Source organism: Panulirus ornatus, chromosome 48 (genome assembly GCF_036320965.1).
Source record: "Panulirus ornatus isolate Po-2019 chromosome 48, ASM3632096v1, whole genome shotgun sequence".
NCBI lineage: Eukaryota > Metazoa > Arthropoda > Malacostraca > Decapoda > Palinuridae > Panulirus > Panulirus ornatus.
Genome location: NC_092271.1, coordinates 8,026,144 through 8,052,120, shown reverse-complemented (window position 1 = coordinate 8,052,120; position 25,977 = coordinate 8,026,144). Strand labels below are relative to the sequence as shown.

Genomic DNA, 25,977 nt, shown 5'->3' with positions numbered 1-25,977 from the left:
TGGAGGGATGTCTGATCATTATCTTGTGGAGGCAAAGGTGAAGATTTGTATGGGTTTTCAGAAAAGAAGAGTGAATGTTGGGGTGAAGAGGGTGGTGAGAGTAAGTGAGCTTGGGAAGGAGACTTGTGTGAGGAAGTACCAGGAAAGACTGAGTACAGAATGGAAAAAGGTGAGAACAATGGAAGTAAGGGGAGTGGGGGAGGAATGGGATGTATTTAGGGAATCAGTAATGGATTGCGCAAAAGATGCTTGTGGCATGAGAAGAGTGGGAGGTGGGTTGATTAGAAAGGGAAGTGAGTGGTGGGATGAAGAAGTAAGAGTATTAGTGAAAGAGAAGAGAGAGGCATTTGGACGATTTTTGCAGGGAAAAAATGCAATTGAGTGGGAGACGTACAAAAGAAAGAGACAGGAGGTCAAGAGAAAGGTGCAAGAGGTGAAAAAAAAGGGCAAATGAGAGTTGGGGTGAGAGAGTATCATTAAATTTTAGGGAGAATAAAAAGATGTTCCGGAAGGAGGTAAATAAAGTGCGTAAGACAAGGGAGCAAATGGGAACTTCAGTGAAGGGCGCAAATGGGGAGGTGATAACAAGTAGTGGTGATGTGAGAAGGAGATGGAGTGAGTATTTTGAAGGTTTGTTGAATGTGTTTGATGATAGAGTGGCAGATATAGGGTGTTTTGGTCGAGGTGGTGTGCAAAGTGAGAGGGTTAGGGAAAATGATTTGGTAAACAGAGAAGAGGTAGTAAAAGCTTTGCGGAAGATGAAAGCCGGCAAGGAAGCAGGTTTGGATGGTATTGCAGTGGAATTTATAAAAAAAAAAGGGGGTGACTGTATTGTTGACTGGTTGGTAAGGTTATTTAATGTATGTATGACTCATGGTGAGGTGCCTGAGGATTGGCGGAATGCGTGCATAGTGCCATTGTACAAAGGCAAAGGGGATAAGAGTGAGTGCTCAAATTACAGAGGTATAAGTTTGTTGAGTATTCCTGGTAAATTATATGGGAGGGTATTGATTGAGAGGGTGAAGGCATGTACAGAGCATCAGATTGGGGAAGAGCAGTGTGGTTTCAGAAGTGGTAGAGGATGTGTGGATCAGGTGTTTGCTTTGAAGAATGTATGTGAGAAATACTTAGAAAAGCAAATGGATTTGTATGTAGCATTTATGGATCTGGAGAAGGCATATGATAGAGTTGATAGAGATGCTCTGTGGAAGGTATTAAGAATATATGGTGTGGGAGGCAAGTTGTTAGAAGCAGTGAAAAGTTTTTATCGAGGATGTAAGGCATGTGTACGTGTAGGAAGAGAGGAAAGTGATTGGTTCTCAGTGAATGTAGGTTTGCGGCAGGGGTGTGTGATGTCTCCATGGTTGTTTAATTTGTTTATGGATGGGGTTGTTAGGGAGGTGAATGCAAGAGTTTTGAAAAGAGGGGCAAGTATGAAGTCTGTTGGGGATGAGAGAGCTTGGGAAGTGAGTCAGTTGTTGTTCGCTGATGATACAGCGCTGGTGGCTGATTCATGTGAGAAACTGCAGAAGCTGGTGACTGAGTTTGGTAAAGTGTGTGAAAGAAGAAAGTTAAGAGTAAATGTGAATAACAGCAAGGTTATTAGGTACAGTAGGGTTGAGGGTCAAGTCAATTGGGAGGTGAGTTTGAATGGAGAAAAACTGGAGGAAGTGAAATGTTTTAGATATCTGGGAGTGGATCTGGCAGCGGATGGAACCATGGAAGCGGAAGTGGATCATAGGGTGGGGGAGGGGGCGAAAATTCTGGGAGCCTTGAAGAATGTGTGGAAGTCGAGAACATTATCTCGGAAAGCAAAAATGGGTATGTTTGAAGGAATAGTGGTTCCAACAATGTTGTATGGTTGCGAGGCGTGGACTATGGATAGAGTTGTGCGCAGGAGGATGGATGTGCTGGAAATGAGATGTTTGAGGACAATGTGTGGTGTGAGGTGGTTTGATCGAGTAAGTAACGTAAGGGTAAGAGAGATGTGTGGAAATAAAAAGAGCATGGTTGAGAGAGCAGAAGAGGGTGTTTTGAAATGGTTTGGGCACATGGAGAGGATGAGTGAGGAAAGATTGACCAAGAGGATATACGTGTCGGAGGTGGAGGGAACGAGGAGAAGAGGGAGACCAAATTGGAGGTGGAAAGATGGAGTGAAAAAGATTTTGTGTGATCGGGGCCTGAACATGCAGGAGGGTGAAAGGAGGGCAAGGAATAGAGTGAATTGGAGCGATGTGGTATACCGGGGTTGACGTGCTGTCAGTGGATAGAATCAAGGCATGTGAAGCGTCTGGGGTAAACCATGGAAAGCTGTGTAGGTATGTATATTTGCGTGTGTGGACGTATGTATATACATCTGTATGGGGTGGGTTGGGCCATTTCGTTCGTCTGTTTCCTTGCGCTACCTCGCAAACGCGGGAGACAGCGGCAAAAAAAAAATATATATATATATATATATATATATATATATATATATACATAAAATATATATTTTTTTTTCATACTATTCGCCATTTCCCGCGATAGCGAGGTAGCGTTAAGAACAGAGGTCTGGGCGTTTGAGAGAATATCCTCACCTGGCCCTCTTCTCTGTTCCTTCTTCTGGAAAATTAAAAAAAAAAAAAAACGAGAGGGGAGGATTTCCAGCCCACCGCTTCCTTCCCTTTTAGTCGCATTCTACGACACGCAGGGAATACGTGGGAAGTATTCTTTCTCCCCTACCCCCAGGGAATATATATATATATATATATATATATATATATATATATATATTTTATTATTATCATTATAATTATAATAATAATAAAATATATATATATATATATATATATATATATATATATATATATATATATATATTTCCCCAATATAATATATATATATATATATATATATATATATATATATATATATATATATATATATATATATATAAATATATATATATATATATATATATATATATATATATATATATATATATATATATATATATATATATATATATATATATTTCTAGCGCTACCTCGCACACATGACGGGGGAGGGGGATGGTATTCCATTTGTGGCGAGGTGGCGATGGGAATGAATAAAGGCAGACAGTGTGAATTGTGTGCATGGGTATATATGTATGTGTCTCTGTGTGTATATATATATGTGTACATTGAGATGTATAGGTATGTATATTTGCGTGTGTGGACGTGTGTGTATATACATGTGTATGGGGGTGAGTTGGGCCATTTCTTTCTTCTGTTTCCTTGCGCTACCTCGCAAATGCGGGAGACAGCGACAAAGCAAAGTAAATATATAAATTAATGTATATTTATATATATATATATATATATATATATATATATATATATATATATACATATATATATATTCTATTTATTTTGCTTTCTCACTGTCTCCCGCGTTAGCGGGGTAGCGCAAGGAAACAGACGAAAGAATGGCCCAACACACCCTCATACACATGTATATACATACACGTCCACACACACAAATATACATACCTATACATCTCAACGTATACATATATATATACACACAGACATATACATATTCACACATATACATAATTCATACTGTCTGGTTTTATTCATTCCCATGGCCACTTCGCCACGCATGAAATAACAAGCCCCTCCTCCCTCATGTGTGCGAGGTAGTGCTAGGAAAAGACAACAAAGGCCCCATTCGTTCACATTCAGTCTCAAGCTCTCATGTAATAATGCACCGAAACCACAGTTCCCTTTCCACATCCAGGCACCACAGAACTTTCATTGGTTTACCCCAGACGCTTCACGTGCCCTGGTTCAATCCATTGACAGCACGTCGACCCCGGTATACCACATCGTTCCAGTTCACTCTGTTCCTTGAACGGCTTTCATCCTCCTGCATATTCAGGCTCCGATCACACAAAATGTTTTTCACTCCACCTTTCCACCTCCAATTTTGTCTCCCACTTCTCGTTCCCTCCACCTCTGACACATATATCCTCTTGGTCAATCTTTCCTCACTCATTCTCTACATGTGACCAAACCATTTCAAAACACCCTCTTCTGCTCTTTCAACAACACTCTTTTTATTACCACACATCTCTCTTACCCTTACATTACTTACTCGATCAAACCACCTCACATCACATATTGTCCTGAAACATCTCATTTCCAGCACATCAACCCTCCTGCGCACAACTCTATCCATAGCCCTCGCCTCGCAACAATACAACATTGGTGGAACCATTATTCCTTCAAACATACCCATTTTTGCTTTCCGAGATAATGTTCTCGACTTCCACACATTCTTCAATGCTACCAGAATTTTTGCCCCCTCCCCCACCCTATGATTCACTTCCGCTTCCATGATCCAACCGCTGCTAAATCCAATCCCAGATATCTAAAACACTTCACTTCCTCCAGTTTTTCTCCATTCAAACTTACCTCCCAATTGACTTGACCCTCAACCCTACAGTACCTAATAACCTTGCTCTTATTCACATTTACTCTCAACTTTCTTCTTTCACACACTTTACCAAACTCAGTCACCAGCTTCTGCAGTTTCTCACATGAATCAGCCACCAGCGCTGTATCATTAGCGAACAACAACTGACTCACTTCCCAAGCTCTCTCATCCACAACAGACTGCATACTTGCCCCTCTTTCCAAAACTCTTGCATTCACCTCCCTAACAACCCCATCCATAAACAAATTAAACAACCATGGAGACATCACACACCCCTGACGCAGAACTACATTCACTGCGAACCAGTCACTTTCCTCTCTTCCTACACGTACACATGCCTTACATCCTCGATAAAAACTTTTCACTGCTTCTAACAACTTGCCTCCCACACCATATATTCTTAATACCTTCCACAGAGCATCTCTATCAACTCTATCATATGCCTTCTCAAGATCCATAAATGCTACATACAAAGCCATTTGCTTTTCTAGGTATTTCTCACATACATTCTTCAAAGCAAACACCTGACCCACACATCCTCTACCACTTCTGAAACCACACTGCTCTTCCCCAATCTGATGCTCTGTACATGCCTTCACCCTCTCAATCAATACCCTACCATATACTTTCCCTGGAATACTCAGCAAACTTATACCTCTGTAATTTGAGCACCCACCTTTGATCCCTTTGCCTTTGTACAATGGCACTATGTAAGCATTCCGCCATGAAACATACATACATTATATAACCTCACCAACCGGTCAACAACATAGTCTCCCCCTTTTTTAATAAATTCCACTGCAATACCATCCAAACCTGCTGCCTTGCCGGCTTTCATCTTCCACAAAGCTTTTACTACCTCTTCTCTGTTTACCAAATCATTTTCCCTAACCCTCTCACTTTGCACACCACCTCGACCAAAACACCCTATATCTGCCACTCTATCATCAAACTCATTTAACAAACTTTCAAAATACTCACTCCATCTCCTTCTCACATCACCACTACTTGTTATCACCTTCCCATTTGCGCCCTTCACTGGAGTTCCCATTTGTTCCCTTGTCTTACTCACTTCATTTACCTTTTTTCCAAAACATCTTTTTATTCTCTCTAAAATCTAATGATACTCTCTCACCCCAACTCTCATTTGCCCTCTTTTTCACCTCTTGCACCTTTCTCTTGACCTCCTGCCTCTTTCTTTTATACATTTCCCACTCATTTGCATTATTTCCCTACAAAAATCGTCCAAATGCCCCTCTCTTCTCTTTCACTAATAATATTACTTCTTCATCCCACCACTCACTACCCTTTCTAATCTGCCCACCTCCCACGCTTCTTATGCCACAAGCATCTTTTGCGCAAGCCATCACAGCTTCCCTAAATACGTCCCATTCCTCCCCCACTCCCCTTACCTCCTTTCTTCTCACCTTTTTCCATTCTGTACTCAGTCTCTTCTAGTACTTCCTCACACAAGTCTCCTTCCCAAGCTCACTTACTCTCACCACTCTCTTCACCCCAACATTTTCTCTTCTTTTCTGAAAACCTCTACAAATCTTCACCTTCGCCTCCTCAAGATAATGATCAGACATCCTTCCACTTGTGCCTCTCAGCACATTAACATCCAAAAGTCTCTTTCGCACGCCTATCAATTAACACGTAGTCCAATGACGCTGTCTGGCCATCTATCCTACTTACATACGTATACTTATGTATATCTCGCTTTTTAAACCAGGTATTCCCAATCACCAGTCCTTTTTCAGCACAAAAATCTACAAGATCTTCACCATTTCTATTTACAACACTGAACACGCCATGTATACCAATTATTCCATCAACTGCCACATTACTCACCTTTGCATTCAAATCACCCATCACTATAACCCGGTCTCGTGCATCAAAACCACCAACACACTCATTCAGCTGCTCACAAAACACTTGCCTCTTATGAACTTTTTTCTCATGCCCATGCGCATATGCACCAATAATCATACATCTCTCTCCATCAACTTTCAGTTTACCTATATCAATCTAGAGTTTACTTTTTTACACTCTATCACATACTCCCACCACTCCTGTTTCAGGAGTAGTGCTGCTCCTTCCCTTGCTCTTGTCCTCTCACTGACCCCTGACTTTACTCCCAAGACATTCCCAAACCACTCTTCCCCTTTACCCTTGAGCTTCGTTTCACTCAGAGCCAAAACATCTAGGTTCCGTTCCTGAAACATACTAACTATCTCTCTTTTTTTCTCATCTTGGTTACATCCACACACATTTAGACACCCCAATCTGAGCCTTCGAGGAGGATGAGCACTCCCCGCGTGACTCCTTCTTCTGTTTCCCCTTTTAGAAAGTTAAAATATAAAGAGGGGAGAGTTTCTAGCCCCCCGCTCCCGTCCCCTTTAGTCGCCTTCTACGACACGTGAGGAATGCGTGGGAAGTATTCTTTCTCCCCTATCCTCAGGTGTATATATATATATATATATATATATATATATATTATATATATATATATATATATATATATATATATATATATATATATATATATATATATATATATATATATTATCATTTTGCTTTGTCGCTGTCTCCCGCGTTAGCGAGGTAACGCAAGGAAACAGACGAAAGAATGGCCCAACCAACCCACATACACATGTATATACATACACGCCCACACATGCACATATATATACCTTTACATTTCTACTTGTACATACATATACATGCACAGACATATACATATATACATATGTTCATATTCATACTTGTTGACCCCATCTATTCCCGTCGCCAACCCGCTACACAAGAAATGGCACCCTCCTACCCTCGCGCGCACGCGAGGTGGCGCTAGGAAACGACAACAAAGGCCACATTCGTTCACATTTAGTCTCTAGCTGGTCATGGAACCATGGAAGCGGAAGTGGATCATAGGGTGGGGGAGGGGGCGAAAATTCTGGGGGCCTTGAAGAATGTGTGGAAGTCGAGAACATTATCTCGGAAAGCAAAAATGGGTATGTTTGAAGGAATAGTGGTTCCAACAATGTTGTATGGTTGCGAGGCGTGGGCTATGGATAGAGTTGTGCGCAGGAGGATGGATGTGCTGGAAATGAGATGTTTGAGGACAATGTGTGGTGTGAGGTGGTTTGATCGAGTAAGTAACGTAAGGGTAAGAGAGATGTGTGGAAATAAAAAGAGCGTGGTTGAGAGAGCAGAAGAGGGTATTTTGAAATGGTTTGGGCACATGGAGAGAATGAGTGAGGAAAGATTGACCAAGAGGATATATGTGTAGGAGGTGGAGGGAACGAGGAGAAGAGGGAGACCAATTTGGAGGTGGAAAGATGGAGTGAAAAAGATTTTGTGTGATCGGGGCCTGAACATGCAGGAGGGTGAAAGGAGGGCAAGGAATAGAGTGAATTGGAGCGATGTGGTATACCGGGGTTGACGTGCTGTCAGTGGATTGAATCAAGGCATGTGAAGCGTCTGGGGTAAACCATGGAAAGCTGTGTAGGTATGTATATTTGCGTGTGTGGACGTATGTATATACATGTGTATGGCGGTGGGTTGGACCACTTCTTTCGTCTGTTTCCTTGCGCTACCTCGCAAACGCGGGAGACAGCGACAAAGCACAAAAAAAAAATATTCATTTATATATGTATATATATATATATATATATATATATATATATATATATATATATATATATATATATATATATGTATATATATATATATATATATATATATATATATATATATATATATATATATATATATATATATATATATATATATATATATATATATATATAATATATATATATCAATACCCTCCCATATAATTGACTGAGAGGGTGAAGGCATGTACAGAGAATCAGATTGGGGAAGAGCAGTGTGGTTTCAGAAGTGGTAGAGGATGTGTGGATCAGGTGTTTGCTTTGAAGAATGTATGTGAGAAATACTTAGAAAAGCAAATGGATTTGTATGTAGCATTTATGAATCTGGAGAAGGCATATGATAGAGTTGATAGAGATGCTCTGTGGAAGGTATTAAGAATATATGGTGTGGGAGGCAAGTTGTTAGAAGCAGTGAAAAGTTTTTATCGAGGATGTAAGGGATGTGTACGTGTAGGAAGAGAGGAAAGTGATTGGTTCTCAGTGAATGTAGGTTTGCGGCAGGGGTGTGTGTTTAATTTGTTTATGGATGGGGTTGTTAGGGAGGTGAATGCAAGAGTTTTGGAAAGAGGGGCAAGTATGAAGTCTGTTGTGGATAAGAGAGCTTGAGAAGTGAGTCAGTTGTTGTTTGCTGATGATACAGCGCTGGTGGCTGATTCATGTGAGAAACTGCAGAAGCTGGTGACTGAGTTTGGTAAAGTGTGTGGAAGAAGAAAGTTAAGAGTAAATGTGAATAAGAGCAAGATTATTAGGTACAGTAGGGTTGAGGGTCAAGTCAATTGGGAGGTAAGTTTGAATGGAGAAAAACTGGAGGAAGTAAAGTGTTTTAGATATCTGGGAGTGGATCTGGCAGCGGATGGAACCATGGAAGCGGAAGTGAATCATAGGGTGGGGGAGGGGGCGAAAATTCTGGGAGCCTTCAACAATGTGTGGGAGTCGAGAACATTATCTCGGAAAGCAAAAATGGGTATGTTTGAAGGAATAGTGGTTCCAACAATTTTGTATGGTTGCGAGGCGTGGGCTATGGATAGAGTTGTGCGCAGGAGGGTGGATGTGCTGGAAATGAGATGTTTGAGGACAATGTGTGGTGTGAGGTGGTTTGATCGAGTAAGTAATATAAGGGTAAGAGAGATGTGTGGAAATAAAAAGAGTGTGGTTGAGAGAGCAGAAGAGGGTGTTTTGAAATGGTTTGGGCACATAGAGACAATGAGTGAGGAAAGATTGACCAAGAGGATATATGTGTCGGAGGTGGAGGGAACGAGAAGTGGGAGACCAAATTGGAGGTGGAAAGATGGGGTGAAAAGGATTTTGTGTGATCGGGGCCTGAACATGCAGGAGGGTGAAAGGAGGGCAAGGAATAGAGTGAATTGGATCGATGTGGTATACCGGGGTTGACGTGCTGTCAGTGGATTGAATCAAGGCATGTGTAGTGTCTGGGGTAAACCATGGAAATATTGTGGGGCCTGGCAGGGAGCTGTGGTTTCTGGCATTTTTGCATGACAGCTAGAGACTGAGTGTGAACGAATGGGGCCTTTGTTGTCTTTTCCTAGCGCTACCTCGCACACATGAGGGGGAGGGGGATGGTATTCCATGTGTGGCGAGGTGGCGATGGGAATGAATAAAGGCAGACAGTGTGAATTGTGAGCATGGGTATATATGTATGTGTCTGTGTGTGTATATATATAGTGTACATTGAGATGTATAGGTATGTATATTTGCGTGTGTGGACGTGTATGTATATACACTGTGTATGGTGGTGGGTGCGGCCATTTCTTTCGTCTGTTTCCTTGCGCTACCTCGCAAACGCGGGAGACAGCGACAAAGCAAAATAAATATAAAATAACTATATATATATTCTTTCTTTCACACTATTCGCCATTTCCCGCGATAGCGAGGTAGCGTTAAGAACAGAGGACTGGGCCTTTGAGGGAATATCCTCACCTGGCCCCCTTCTCTGTTCCTTCTTTTGGAAAATTAAAAAAAAAAAAAAGAAAACGAGAGGGGAGGATTTCCAGCCCCCCGCTCCCTTCCCTTTTAGTCGCCTTCTACGACACGCAGGGAATACGTGGGAAGTATTCTTTCTCCCCTATCCCCAGGGATATATAGGAGGTAAATAAAGTGCGTAAGACAAGGGAGCAAATGGGAACTTCAGTGAAGGGCGCAAATGGGGAGGTGATAACAAGTAGTGGTGATGTGAGAAGGAGATGGAGTGAGTATTTTGAAGGTTTGTTGAATGTGTTTGATGATAGAGTGGCAGATATAGGGTGTTTTGGTCGAGGTGGTGTGCAAAGTGAGAGGGTTAGGGAAAATGATTTGGTAAACAGAGAAGAGGTAGTGAAAGCTTTGCGGAAGATGAAAGCCGGCAAGGCAGCAGGTTTGGATGGTATTGCAGTGGAATTTATTAAAAAAGGGGGTGACTGTATTGTTGACTGGTTGGTAAGGTTATTTAATGTATGTATGACTCATGGTGAGGTGCCTGAGGACTGGCGGAATGCGTGCATAGTGCCATTGTACAAAGGCAAAGGGGATAAGAGTGAGTGCTCAAATTACAGAGGTATAAGTTTGTTGAGTATTCCTGGTAAATTATATGGGAGGGTATTGATTGAGAGGGTGAAGGCAGGTACAGAGCATCAGATTGGGGAAGAGCAGTGTGGTTTCAGAAGTGGTAGAGGATGTGTGGATCAGGTGTTTGCTTTGAAGAATGTATGTGAGAAATACTTAGAAAAGCAAATGGATTTGTATGTAGCATTTATGGATCTGGAGAAGGCATATGATAGAGTTGATAGAGATGCGCTGTGGAAGGTATTAAGAATATATGGTGTGGGAGGAAAGTTGTTAGAAGCAGTGAAAAGTTTTTATCGAGGATGTAAGGCATGTGTACGTGTAGGAAGAGAGGAAAGTGATTGGTTCTCAGTGAATGTAGGTTTGCGGCAGGGGTGTGTGATGTCTCCATGGTTGTTTAATTTGTTTATGGATGGGGTTGTTAGGGAGGTAAATGCAAGAGTTTTGGAAAGAGGGGCAAGTATGAAGTCTGTTGGGGATGAGAGAGCTTGGGAAGTGAGTCAGTTGTTGTTCGCTGATGATACAGCGTTGGTGGCTGATTCATGTGAGAAACTGCAGAAGCTGGTGACTGAGTTTGGTAAAGTGTGTGGAAGAAGAAAGTTAAGAGTAAATGTGAATAAGAGCAAGGTTATTAGGTACAGTATGGTTGAGGGTCAAGTCAATTGGGAGGTGAGTTTGAATGGAGAAAAACTGGAGGAAGTGAAGTGTTTTAGATATCTGGGAGTGGATCTGGCAGCGGATGGAACCATGGAAGCGGAAGTGGATCATAGGGTGGGGGAGGGGGCGAAAATTCTGGGGGCCTTGAAGAATGTGTGGAAGTCGAGAACATTATCTCGGAAAGCAAAAATGGGTATGTTTGAAGGAATAGTGGTTCCAACAATGTTGTATGGTTGCGAGGCGTGGGCTATGGATAGAGTTGTGCGCAGGAGGATGGATGTGCTGGAAATGAGATGTTTGAGGGTAATGTGTGGTGTGAGGTGGTTTGATCGAGTGAGTAACGTAAGGGTAAGAGAGATGTGTGGAAATAAAAAGACCGTGGTTGAGAGAGCAGAAGAGGGTGTTTTGAAGTGGTTTGGGCACATGGAGAGGATGAGTGAGGAAAGATTGACCAAGAGGATATATGTGTCGGAGGTGGAGGGAGCAAGGAGAAGAGGGAGACCAAATTGGAGGTGGAAAGATGGAGTGAAAAAGATTTTGTGTGATCGGGGCCTGAACATGCAGGAGGGTGAAAGGAGGGCAAGGAATAGAGTGAATTGGAGCGATGTGGTATACCGGGGTTGACGTGCTGTCAGTGGATTGAATCAAGGCATGTGAAGCGTCTGGGGTAAACCATGGAAAGCTGTGTAGGTATGTATATTTGCGTGTGTGGACGTATGTATATACATGTGTATGGGGGGGGGGGGGTTGGGCCATTTCTTTCGTCTGTTTCCTTGCGCTACCTCCCAAACGCGGGAGACAGCGACAAAGTATAAAAAAAAAAAAAAAATATATATATATATATATATATATATATATATATATATATATATATATATATATATATATATATATATATATATATAATAATAATAAAGGGTGAAGATTTATTATGAATGAGATGAATAAAGGTTGTGAGAAAATTGATTAGAGTTAGAGATGCCTCAGGAGATGATGCCAGAGAAATTATTTGTAAGCAGATACCGTGGAATCTACAATATTAAACATCAAAGTTCAATTATCAGTTAAACACATTGGATATGGCATGATAATATACATAACAATAAGGCTGTATAAACCTGATCCACTGTAGCACAAGTCACCATCGATAATTTCGAATAAGGTGTCTTGTTTAAGTAGCAAACATCAGAGGTTATAACATAAACATCCATGATCAGATTTTTATATAAAAGAGAAAAAACTTCGAGATAATTTTCACAAGGTCATCATGTATATAAAAGACACATAATATGAATTATATGAATGACAATGCCAATAGCCTTCTTAATGTAGGACAGTTCACTGTATTTCAAAGAAAAGCAATGAAGGTTGCAACACTTCAGAGGTCTATTTATTGGGAGTGCCATTTACAATAAGCTTACTTGAACCTGAGCAAGGCTTTATTTCTTCAAGCTATCTTCCAATTTCAATTCACTAACCTACATCTTATTACATTGACTTATTCCTAAAACAAAGCTAACTAGTTAGTTAGCAGCAACTTACAGCAACTTCACTAGTGCTCTTCTGTCCACGGGAAGTACGAGGAACATTAACCCCATTTTTCACATCCAGCTTTAGCTCTTGGAAGAGGACAGTACGGAGTTGTGAATAGGATGTAACGTTAAACACTGAGCCAGAGACTTCATGACATCGCTTCTCAACTTCTTGAATTTTTAGCTGTCAAATATAATTAACTCAAGTTATATAAAAAAAAAAAAAACTGTAGCATACAATTCAATTATACTTGTTTTTAATACTTTTTCCAGCTTTAGCAAAGTGGCACCAAGAACAGATGAAGATAGGCCACATCCGCTCACATCTATTCTCTAGCTGCCATCTGTAATGCATCAGCAGTTCTGTGACCACAACCAGGCCACACAGGCCTCTCCAAGGTTTACCCTGGATGTTTCACATGCCCTGGTTCAGTCCACTGACATCACCTTGACCATAGTATATCAAATCATTCCAATTCACTCTATCCTGTCATCCTTCTGCTTGTTAAGTCATTAAAAAAAATTTCACTCCATCCTTCCATCTCCAATTTGGTCTCCTAGTTGTCCCTGTTCCTTCCACTTCTGTAGGGAGGAGGATAGTGTGTTTGAAATAGATACAAGGGACCTTTTAGTCATGACAGTAGGGATGGTCTTCACTTGAATGGAATAGGGAAAGTTCGTCTTGGCAGAGTACTGGATGAGATTATCACGCCTTTTTTTCGATAGAGATAAACTACTCAGGAGAGCAAACCATGGTCTACTTAACAAAGGAACTAGAAGAGTGGGGGATAGTGAGGAGGTATCTGTGAGGGGAATCTGAGTGTGAACGGGATCTGAAGAGCAAGGCATCCAGTTTGACCACCATAATGGTAGCAGTACAGGATGGCTGGGGCCTTGGCAGTAAGGATCCTTAGGGAGTAGCAGTAAACTTACAGGCAGAGGAATTTGCAGAGAAAGGTCAAGTTGCAGACAACTCAGACAGTATAAGTAGCGGGTTAGCACAGCTACACGTCAATTCTCAAGTAACTTTTGGGAACAAGGCTGCGAACCCAAAACAGATGGCGAGCCGTCTCTCCCCCGCTGCTGCACATGCACACATTAGCAGTGATAGTACTAACACGCATACCGACTTAAAAAATAAAAAAAAGGCAAATTCAGTCGAGAAATCAGCTCAGAAGTAAATGAGTATAGTTTACACAAATGCTCGGAGCATCATTATGAGACGCGATGAACTTATATCCTATGCAGTTACTGAAAAACCGAACATTATTGCAGTCACAGAAATGTGCGTAAACTCTGAGAATAAACGCTAAATCGCCGAGTTAGCAATACCCGGATACAAACTATTTATGAATGATCGCTTGTACAGGGTAGGTGGTGGAGGTTTGATCTACTTATGTGTCAACCCCTCCTCACTCAATATCTCCATATATCCAAGCCATTTCAGCACACCATCTTTAGCTCTCTCAAGCATACTTTTCATGTCACCAAACTTCTCCCTTACCCTTTCATTACTTACCTAATCAAACGTCCTCACACCATATGTTATCATCAAACACTTCATTTCCAACAAATCCATCCTATCTATCTGTCTATCTATTCATACCTCTGACACTTGTTCCTAACTTTCCAATGCCACTTCTTAGCCTTTAATGTCTAACCCGTAACAGGCCACTGGCTCCCACTTAATATTCCTACAGACTACTTTTACATAATCCTTCTGCATAATGTCCCCTACCACTACTTCTACCTGATGTTTCTACCTAATGCTCCTACATAAAGGTTCCTACCTACTACTCCTACCATTATGCCAAATGGCAAGGCCAGTGCATAGTGCTCACTGAAAGAAAATCTAGAGTTATGAAGAATGAGTTGTGTGAGTTGAGTGTTATCAAGTGTTTTATGTGACAAGGAGAGACTGCGTGTTTGTGGACAGAATGCAAGTAGTCCACGTGTGGGTGAAGCAGAGAGAAAAGACTGCTACCTGGGTCAGAGGAGTGCAACTTGACAACCACTGATATGCTGTTTCACTACACAGCCGTCACTAATCTCCTGATACCCAGGCGGGTGGCATTGGAAATATACCTCCCTGGTCATTGGCTGCCTACCAACTACTTCCAACTACACATCCTCCCTCCTCTGCACATTCTCATCCACAGCCTTGCATCTAAACAAGATCACTGGGACTCCTATACCTTCAAACATACCTATCTTTGCCCTCACATGCAACAACCTCAATTTGCAGACATTCCTCAATGCTCTCAGAAACTTCATTCTCTCCTATGACTCGCTTCTACTTTCATTGTTCCATTTATTGCCATGATAACTCCCAAGTGTCCAAATTGCTGAACTTTCTCCAAATTTTTTCCTTCAAACACACTCCAACTAACTTGTCCCTCTGCACTGCTGAACCTAACTTTATTCACATCTTACTTTTATTAACATCTACTCTGAACTTCCTCTTCTCACACACTCTCCCAAACTCATACACCAACTTCTGCAGTTTCTCACTTGAATCTGCCACCAATGTTGCATCACCAGCGAACAACAACTGAGTTCCTCCGCAATCCAACCCCTTACAGACTGCATACTCACTCTTTTCTCCAACCCTTGCATTCAACTACCACACAAACCTATCCATTAAATGACTGAACAACCATGACACACCTATGATGCAAATCCACCTTCACCTGGAACCATTCACCATCCTCTTTATCTTCTCCTACTAATGACTTATAATCTTGATAAAAATTTCTCAATGCTTCTAGCTTTCCTCCCACACCATACATTTATCAGGCCTTTTACAAAGCATCTCAATCACTCCTATCATATGCTTTCTCCAGATCCATTAATGCCACATATAATCCTAAGCGTTTCTCACACATTCTTTAAAGCAAACTGATCCACATAACCTCTATCACTCCTGAAACCTCTATGTTCTTCCCCAATCTCATGCTCTCTAAAGGCCTTAATAAAGTTTACCTTACCACTGAAGAATTTCATTATCTTTTACAACAAAAAATTAAAAAAACAATATAATAAATCTTTACCGACTTGTGTGGTAAGTTTGCTAGATAATTTAATGTTCCTGTTGCAACTGTGTTCCTACTTGTGCCACATATATATGTACACATTCACTAAGCAAATACGTTTAAATTTCTGCTTTCCCATGATATGTTTCATTATTTACATGCATGTACATACATTCAAACGATTTAGTACACATTTTCAGAAATCTGTGTGTATACTACAGCTAGAATACATGGATTTGTTCAAGAAGCAACACAATCACAATCTTTCCACATATAGTATGTTTCTGACATTCATTTTTCTTTTATGTAATATCGAAGCATAAATCTTTAGGAAAACTACTACCTTTCCTTTAATTAAAGCTGTCAAAGCATATGGCATCTACTTAATCAACAAAGTGACTGAAATCTCTCTCTACTGCCTTCGTAGTATATTTTCGTTCTACACTTCCCTGGAATTTTCATGGATTCTGACCTGCCAAGTCAAGAATATATGGGCAAGGATATGAACACTTTTGAGATGCCAGTTATTGTTTTCTGACTCGATACTCCTACTTCATGCGTGCCAGATTTCTGAAAGCCCTACACCACATATGGCATACTTGCATTGAACTGCCAGAGGTGGTCCATGTTATATACAGCATCTCAGGAGTCAATGAGATAAATTTGTTAAAACTGCAAGATGAAAGTGTTACAATAAAGGGTCCACAACACCTGAGTTGGACAAAGTTAAAAATTCTTCTAATCTCTAAAAATCCCACTGAATTGAGATACAAAACAGCGTCAAATACCTTTAGCATCTGCCCTGTCCGCTTTAACACTTGTCTGTCCACTCGAATGCCTCGAAGCTCCATCACTGAGAAAGAATCACCCAAAGGTTAGTGCTTGGGGAGAAGAGAGAGGTGAGAGTAAGCGAGCTTGGAAAGGAGACTTGTGGGAATAAGTACCAGCACAGACTGAGTGAAGAATGGCAAAAGGTGAAAGCAAATGACATAAGGAGAGTGGGAGAAGAATGGGATGTATTTAGGGAAGCAGTGATGGCTTGCGCAAAAGATGCATGTGGCATGAGAAAGTTGGGAGGTGGGCAGATCAGAAATGGTATGGAGTGGTGGGATGAAGAAGTTGTTAGAGAGAAAAGAGAGGCATTTGGATGATACTTTCTGGGAAGGAGTGAAAATGATTGGGAGATGTATAAAAGAAGGTGGCAGAAGGTCAAGAGGAGGGTGTAGGGATTGAAAAAGAGGGCAAATGAGAGTTGGGGTGAAAGAGTATCATTAAACTTTAGGGAGAATAAAAAGATGTTTTGGAAGGAGGAAAATAATGTGCGAAAGACAAAAGGACAGATGGGAACATCAGCGAAGGGGGGAAGGGGGGAAGTGATGACAGGTACTGATGAAGTGAGTATTTTGAAGATCTTTTGAATGTGGTTGATGTTAGAGTGGCAGATGAAGGGTGTTTTGGTCAGAGTGGTGCGAGAAGTGAGAGGATCAGGTAGAATGGCTTGGTTAAGACAGAAGATGTGGTGAAAGCCTTGTGGAAGATGAAATCCGGCAAAGCGGCGGGTTTCGATGGTATTGTAGTTGCATTTATTGAGAAAAGGGGTGACTGTGTCGTTTATAAAGGCTGATAAAGGGAATAAAGGTGAGTGTTCAAACTACAGAGGTATAAGCTTGATGAGTATTTGTGAAAAATTGTATGGGATGGTATTGATTGTGAGGGTGAAGGCATGTACTGAGCATCAGACTGGGGAGGTACAGTGTGGTTTTAGAAGTATTATAGTATGTGTGGATCAAGTGTTTGCTTTGAAGAATAAGAAATATTTAGAAAACAGATGGATTTGTATGAAGCATTTATATATCTGGAAAAGGCATATGTTAGGGTAAATAGACATGCTTTATGGAAGGTCTTAAGAGTATATGGTGTGGGAAGTAAGATGCTAGAACCAGTGAAGTCTTTATCTACGATATAAGGCGTGTGTACGAGTAGGAAGAGAGGAGAGTCATAGGTTCCCAGTGAATGTCGGTCAGCAGCAGAGGTGCATGATTTTTCGATGGTCGTTCGATTTGTTTTTGGATGGGTTGGTTAGGGAGGTATATGCAAGAGTTTTCGAGAGAGGGGCGAGTGTGCAATCTGTTGGGGATGAGAGGGCGTGGGAAATGAGTCAGTTGTTGCTCACCGATGATACAGCTCTGGTCACCGATTCAAGTGAGAAACTGCAAAAGTTGGTGACTGAGTTTGGAAAAGTGTGTGAAAGAAGAAAGCTTAGAGTAAATAAAAATAAGAGCACACGTTAGTCGGGATGCAAGTTTGAATGGAATAAAACTGAAGTGAAGTGTTATAGATAGCTGGTGGACATAGCAGCGAATGAAACAATGGAAGCAGAAGTGAGTCACAAGGCTGGGGAGGGGTCAAAGGTTCTGGGAGCAATGAAGAATGCGTGGTAAGATAGAACTTTATTCCGGAGAGTAAAAATGGGTATGTTTGAAGAGATAGTAGTTCCGACAATATCATACGGTTGCGAGGCATGGGCTATAGATAAAGTTGTTCGAAGGAAGGTGGATGTATTGGAAATTAAATTTTTCAGGACAATATGTGTTATGAGGTAGTCTGATCGAGCAATAAGTAATGAAAGGGTAAGAGAGATGTGTGGTAATAAAAAGATCAGAAGAGGGTGTACTGAAATGGTTTGGAAATATGGAGAATGAGTGAGGAAAGGTTGACAAAGAGGAAGTATGAGTCAGAAGTAGAGGGAACATGGAGAAGCGAGAGACCAAACTGGAGGTGGAAGGTGGGAGTGAAAAAGATATTGAGCGACCAGGGCCTGAACATAAAGGAGGGTGAGATGCGTGCAAGGAATAGAGAGAATTGGAACAATGTGGTATATCGGGGTTGATGTGCTGTCAGCAGCCTGAACCAGGGTATGTGATATATCTGGGGTAAACCGTGGAAAGGTCTGTGGGGTCTGGTAGGAAGCTATGATTTCCATACATTACACATGACAGCTTGAGACTGAATTTGATTGAATGTCACCTTTATTGTTTGTTTTCCTGGAGCTACCTCGCTGAAGCAGAGGATACCGACACTGTTTCCTATGGAGCATGGCATCACCGGGAATGGATCAAGGCAAGCAAGTATGAATATGTACAAGTGTTTATATGTGTATCATTATGTGCGTGTATGGGCGTTATATATATATATATATATATATATATATATATATATATATATATATATATATATATATATATATATATATATTATCATTATTATCATTTTTATTATTATTATACCTGTGTCCTGCGTAATTGAAATAGCGGGAGGAAATAGACGGGAGGATGGCCCAAGTATGAATATGTACATGTGTATATATGTGTATGTGTATGTGCGTGTACGGGCGTTTTATACATATTTTTTTTTTTTTTTTTTTGCTTTGTCGCTGTCTCCCGCGTTTGCGAGGTAGAGCAAGGAAACAGACGAAAGAAATGGCCCAACCCACCCCCATACACATGTATATACATACGTCCACACACACAAATATACATACCTACACAGCTTTCCATGGTTTACCCCAGACGCTTCACATGCCCCGATTCAATCCACTGACAGCACGTCAACCCCGGTATACCACATCGCTCCAATTCACTCTATTCCTTGCCCTCCTTTCACCCTCCTGCATGTTCAGGCCCCGATCACACAAAATCTTTTTCACTTCATCTTTCCACCTCCAATTTGGTCTCCCTCTTCTCCTCGTTCCCTCCACCTCCGACACATATATCTTCTTGGTCAATCTTCCCTCACTCATTCTCTCCATGTGCCCAAACCATTTCAAAACACCCTCTTCTGCTCTCTCAACTACGCTCTTTTTATTTCCACACATCTCTCTTACCCTTACGTTACTTACTCGATCAAACCACCTCACACCTCACATTGTCCTCAAACATCTCATTTCCAGCACATCCATCCTCCTGCGCACAACTCTATCCATAGCCCACGCCTCGCAACCATACAACATTGTTGGAACCACTATTCCTTCAAACATACCCATTTTTGCTTTCCGAGATAATGTTCTCGACTTCCACACATTCTTCAAGGCTCCCAGAATTTTCGCCCCCTCCCCCACCCTATGATCCACTTCCGCTTCCATGGTTCCATCCGCTGCCAGATCCACTCCCAGATATCTAAAACACTTCACTTCCTCCAGTTTTTCTCCATTCAAACTCACCTCCCAATTGACTTGACCCTCAACCCTACTGTACCTAATAACCTTGCTCTTATTCACATTTACTCTTAACTTTCTTCTTTCACACACTTTACCAAACTCAGTCACCAGCTTCTGTAGTTTCTCACATGAATCAGCCACCAGCGCTGTATCATCAGCGAACAACAACTGACTCACTTCCCAAGCTCTCTCATCCCCAACATCCCCAATACATATATATATATATATATATATATATATATATATATATATATATATATATATATATATATATATATATATATATATATTTTGAATTTATTCATATCTTATACTATGTCGCTGTTCTCGCATTTAGCAAGGTAGCGCAAGGAAAAAGACGAAAGAATGGCCCAACGCACCCACATACATATGTATAAACATACACGTCCACAAACGCATATATAAATACCTATACATTTCAACGTATACATATATATACATACACAGACATATACATATATACATATGTACATAATTCATACTTGCTGCCTTTATTCATTCCCGTCCCCACCACGCCACACATGAAATGACACCCCCCCACCCTCGCACGCGCGCGAGGTAGCACTAAGAAAAGACAACAAAGGCCACATTCGTTCACACTCAGTCTCTAGCTGCCATGCATAATGCATCAAAACCACAGCGCCCTTTCCACATCCAGTCCCCACAAAACTTTCCATGGTTTACCACAGACGCTTCACATGCCCTGGTTCAACCCATTGACAGCACGTCGACCCCGGTATAACACGTCGTTCCAATTCACTCTATTACTTGCACGCCTTTCACCCTCCTACATGTTTAAACCGCGATCGCTCATAATCTTTTTCATTCCATCTTTCCACCTGCAATTTGGTCTCTTACTTCTCCTCGTTCCCTCCGCCTCTGACACATATATCATCTTTGTCAATCTTTCCTCACTCATTCTCTCCATGTGACCAAACCATTTCAATACACCCTCTTCTGCTCTCAACCACACTCTTTTTATCACTCTTTTTATTACCCTTTCATTACTAACTCGATCAAACCACCTCACACCACATTTGTCCTCAAACATCTCATTTCCAGCACAACCACCCTCCTCCGAACAACCCTATCTATCGCCCACGCCTCGCAACCATATAACATTGTTGGAACCATTATTCCTTCAAACATACCCATTTTTCCTTTCCGACACAATGTTCCCGCCTTCCACACATTCTTCAACGCTCCCAGAGCCTTCGCCCCCTCCCCCACCCTGTGACTCACTTCCGCTTCCATGGTTCCATCCGCTGCCAAATCCACTCCCAGATATCTAAAACACTTCACTTCCTCCAGTTTTTATCCATTCAAACTTACCTCCCACTTGACTTGTCCTAAAACCCTACTGTACCTAATAACCTTACTATTATTCACATTCACTCTCAGCTTTCTTCTTTCACACACTTTACCAAACTCAGTCACCAGCTTCTGCAGTTTCTCACCCGAATCAGCCACCAGCGTGGTATCATCAGCGAACAACAACTGACTCACTTCCTAAGCCCTCTCATCCACAACAGACTGAATACTTGCCTCTTTAACAACCCCATCCATAAACAAATTAAACAACCATGGAGACATCACGCACCCCTGCCGCAAACCAACATTCACTGGGAACCAATCACTTTCCTCTTCCTACTCGCACACATGCCTTAGGTCCTCGATGAAAAAAACTTTTCACTGCATCTAGAGCCTTGCCTTCCACACCATACACTCTTAATACCTTCCACACAGCATCTCTATCAATTCTATCATAAGCCTTCTCCAGATCCGTAAATGCTACATACAAATCCATCTGCTTTTCTAAGTATTTCTCACATATATTCCTCTATGCAAACACCTAACCCACACATCCTCTACCACTTCTGAAACCACACTGCTTTTCCCCAGTCTGATGCTCTGCACATGCCTTCACACTCAATCAATACCCTTCCATATAATTTCCCATGAATGCTCAAAAAACTTATACCTCTGTAATTTGAACACTCACTCTTATCCCCTTTGCCTTTGTACAATGGCACTATGCATGCATTCCACCAATCCTCCGACACTGAATACCCTCATCAACCAGTCAACAACACAGTCACCCCCTTTTTTAATAAATTCCACTGCAATACCATCCAAAACCGTCGCCTTGCCGGCTTTCATCTTCCGCAAAGTTTCACTACCTCTTCTCTGTTTACGAAACCATTCTCCCTGATCCTCTCACTACGCACACCACCTCGACCTAAACACCCTATATCTGCCACTCTATCATCTAACATATTCAACAAGCCTTCAAGGTACTCACTCCATCTCCTTCTCACATCACCACTACATGTTATTACCTCCCCATTAGCCCCCTTCATCCATGCTCCTATTTGTTCTCTTATCTTACGCACTTCATATACCTCCTAAAACACTTCTCGTTCCCTCCACCTCAGACACATATATCTTCTTTGTCAATCTTTACTCACTCATTCTCTCCATGTGACCAAACCATTTCAATACACATATTTCTGCTTCCTCAACCACACTTTTTATCACAACACATCTCTCTTACCCTTTCATTACTCACGCGATCAAACCACACAAACACACACACTCATATATATATATATATATATATATATATATATATATATATATATATATATATATATATATATATATATATATATTTTTTTTTTTTTTTTTTTTTTTTCCAAAAGAAGGAACAGAGAAGGGGGCCAGGTGAGGATATTCCCCCAAAGGCCCAGTCCTCTGTTCTTAAAGCTACCTCGCTAATGCGGGAAATGGCGAATAGTTTAAAAAAAAAAAAAAAAAAAAAAAAATATATATATATATATATATATATATATATATATATATATATATATATATATATATTTTCTTTTTTTTCATACGATTCGCCATTTCCCGCATTTGCGAGGTAGCGTTAAGAACAGAGGACTGGGCCTTAGAGGGAAAATCCTCACCTGGCCCCCTTCTCTGTTCCTTCTTTTGGAAAATTAAAAAAAAAAAAAAACGAGAGGGGAGGATTTCCAGCCACCCGCTCCCTCCCCTTTTAGTCGCCTTCTACGACACGCAGGGAATACGTGGGAAGTATTCTTTCTCCCCTATCCCCAGGGATAATATATATATATATATATATATATATATATATATATATATATATATTTGGGAGCGGGGGGCTGGAAATCCTCTCCTCTCGTTTTTTTTTTTTTTAATTTTTTAATTTTCCAAAAGAAGGAACAGAGAAGGGGGCCAGGTGAGGATATTCCATCAAAGGCCCAGTCCTCTGTTCTTAACGCTACCTCGCTAATGCGGGAAATGGCGAATAGTTTAAAAGAAAAAAAAGATATATATATATATATATATATATATATATATATATATATATATATATATATATATATATATATATATATATATATATATATATATTTTATTTTTTTTTATTTTGCTTTGTCGCTGTCTCCCGCGTTTGCGATGTAGCGCAAGGAAACACACGAAAGGAAAGGCCCAACCCACCCCCATACACAATGTATATACATACACGTCCATACACGCAAATATACATACCTATACATCTCAATGTACACATATATACACACACACAGACACACACATATATACCCATGCACACAATTCACAGTGTCTGCCTTTATTCATTCCCATCGCCACCTCGCCACAAATGGAAAACCATCCCCCTCCCCCCTCATGTGTGCTAGGTAGCACTAGGAAAAGACAACAAAGGCCCCATTCGTTCACACTCAGTCTCTAGCTGTCATACAATAATGCCAGAAACCACAGCTCCCTTTCCACATCCAGGCCCCACACAACTTTCCATGGTTTACGCCAGACGCTTCACATGCCCTGATTCAATCCACTGACAGCACGTCAGCCCCGGTATACCACATCGATCCAATTCACTCTATTCCTTGCCCTCCTTTCACCCTCCTGCATGTTCAGGCCCCGATCACACAAAATCTTTTTCACTCCATCTTTCCACCTCCAATTTGGTCTCCCACTTCTCCTCGTTCCCTCCATCTCCGACACATATATCCTCTTGGTCAATCTTTCCTCACACATTCTCTCCATGTGCCCAAACCATTTCAAAACACCCTCTTCTGCTCTCTCAACCACGCTCTTTTTATTTCCACACATCTCTCTTACCCTTACATTACTTACTCGATCAAACTACCTCACTCCACATATTGTCCTCAAACATCTCATTTCCAGCACATCCACCCTCCTGAGCACAACTCTATCCATAGCCCACGCCTCGCAACCATACAACATTGTTGGAACCACTATTCCTTCAAACATACCCATTTTTGCTTTCCGAGATAATGTTCTCGACTTCCACACATTCTTCAAGGCTCCCAGGATTTTCGCCCCCTCCCCCACCCTATGATTCACTTCCGCTTCCATGGTTCCACCCGCTGCCAGATCCACTCCCAGATATCTAAAACACTTTACTTCCTCTAGTTTTTCTCCATTCAAACTTACCTCCCAACTGACTTGACCCTCAACCCTACTGTACCTAATAACCTTGCTCTTATTCACATTTACTCTTAACTTTCTTCTTTCACACACTTTACCAAACTCAGTCACCAGCTTCTGCAGTTTCTCACATGAATCAGCCACCAGCGCTGTATCATCAGCGAACAACAACTGACTCACTTCCCAAGCTCTCTCATCCCCAACAGACTTCATACTTGCCCCTCTTTCCAAAACTCTTGCATTCACCTCCCTAACAACCCCATCCATAAACAAATTAAACAACCATGGAGACATCACACACCCCTGCCGCAAACCTACATTCACTGAGAACCAATCACTTTCCTCTCTTCCTACACGTACACATGCCTTAAATCCTCAATAAAAACTTTTCACTGCTTCTAACAACTTGCCTCCCACACCATATATTCTTAATACCTTCCACAGAGCATCTCTATCAACTCTATCATATGCCTTCTCCATATCCATAAATGCTACATACAAATCCATTTGCTTTTCTAAGTATTTCTCACATACATTCTTCAAAGCAAACACCTGATCCACACATCCTCTACCACTTCTGAAACCACACTGCTCTTCCCCAATCTGATGCTCTGTACATGCCTTCACCCTCTCAATCAATACCCTCCCATATAATTTACCAGGAATACTCAACAAACTTATACCTCTGTAATTTGAGCACTCACTCTTATCCCCTTTGCCTTTGTACAATGGCACTATGCACGCATTCCGCCAATCCTCAGGCACCTCACCATGAGTCATACATACATTAAATAACCTTACCAACCAGTCAACAATACAGTCACCCCCCTTTTTAATAAATTCCACTGCAATACCATCCAAACCTGCTGCCTTGCCGGCTTTCACCTTCCGCAAACCTTTTACTACCTCTTCTCTGTTTACCAAATCATTTTCCCTAACCCTCTCACTTTGCACACCACCTCGACCAAAACACCCTATATCTGCCACTCAAACACATTCAACAAACCTTTAAAATACTCACTCCATCTCCTTCTCATATCACCACTACTTGTTATCACCTCCCCATTTGCGCCCTTCACTGCAGTTCCCATTTGCTCCCTTGTCTTACGCACTTTATCTACCTCCTTCCAGAACATCTTTTTATTCTCCCTAAAATTTAATGATACTCTCTCACCCCAACTCTCATTTGCCCTCTTTTTCACCTCTTGCACCTTTCTCTTGACCTCCTGTCTCTGTCTTTTATACATCTCCCACTCAATTGCATTTTTTCCCCGCAAAAATCGTCCAAATGCCTCTCTCTTCTCTTTCACTAATAATCTTACTTC

At 41.3% G+C, this 25,977-nt stretch overlaps 1 protein-coding gene across 1 annotated transcript in view; it reads right to left on the bottom strand.

The window, feature by feature from the left end:
* The window catches only part of LOC139764065 (DNA polymerase nu-like), a 665,939-nt gene that overhangs the window by 255,805 nt on the left and 384,157 nt on the right, over positions 1–25,977 (bottom strand). The window contains exons 7-8 of the mRNA XM_071690521.1: positions 16,704–16,768; positions 12,894–13,067 (exon numbers count right to left, since the gene is read on the bottom strand). Coding sequence (XP_071546622.1) covers positions 12,894–13,067; positions 16,704–16,768 — 239 coding nt within the window. The remainder of the gene's footprint in view (positions 1–12,893; positions 13,068–16,703; positions 16,769–25,977) is intronic.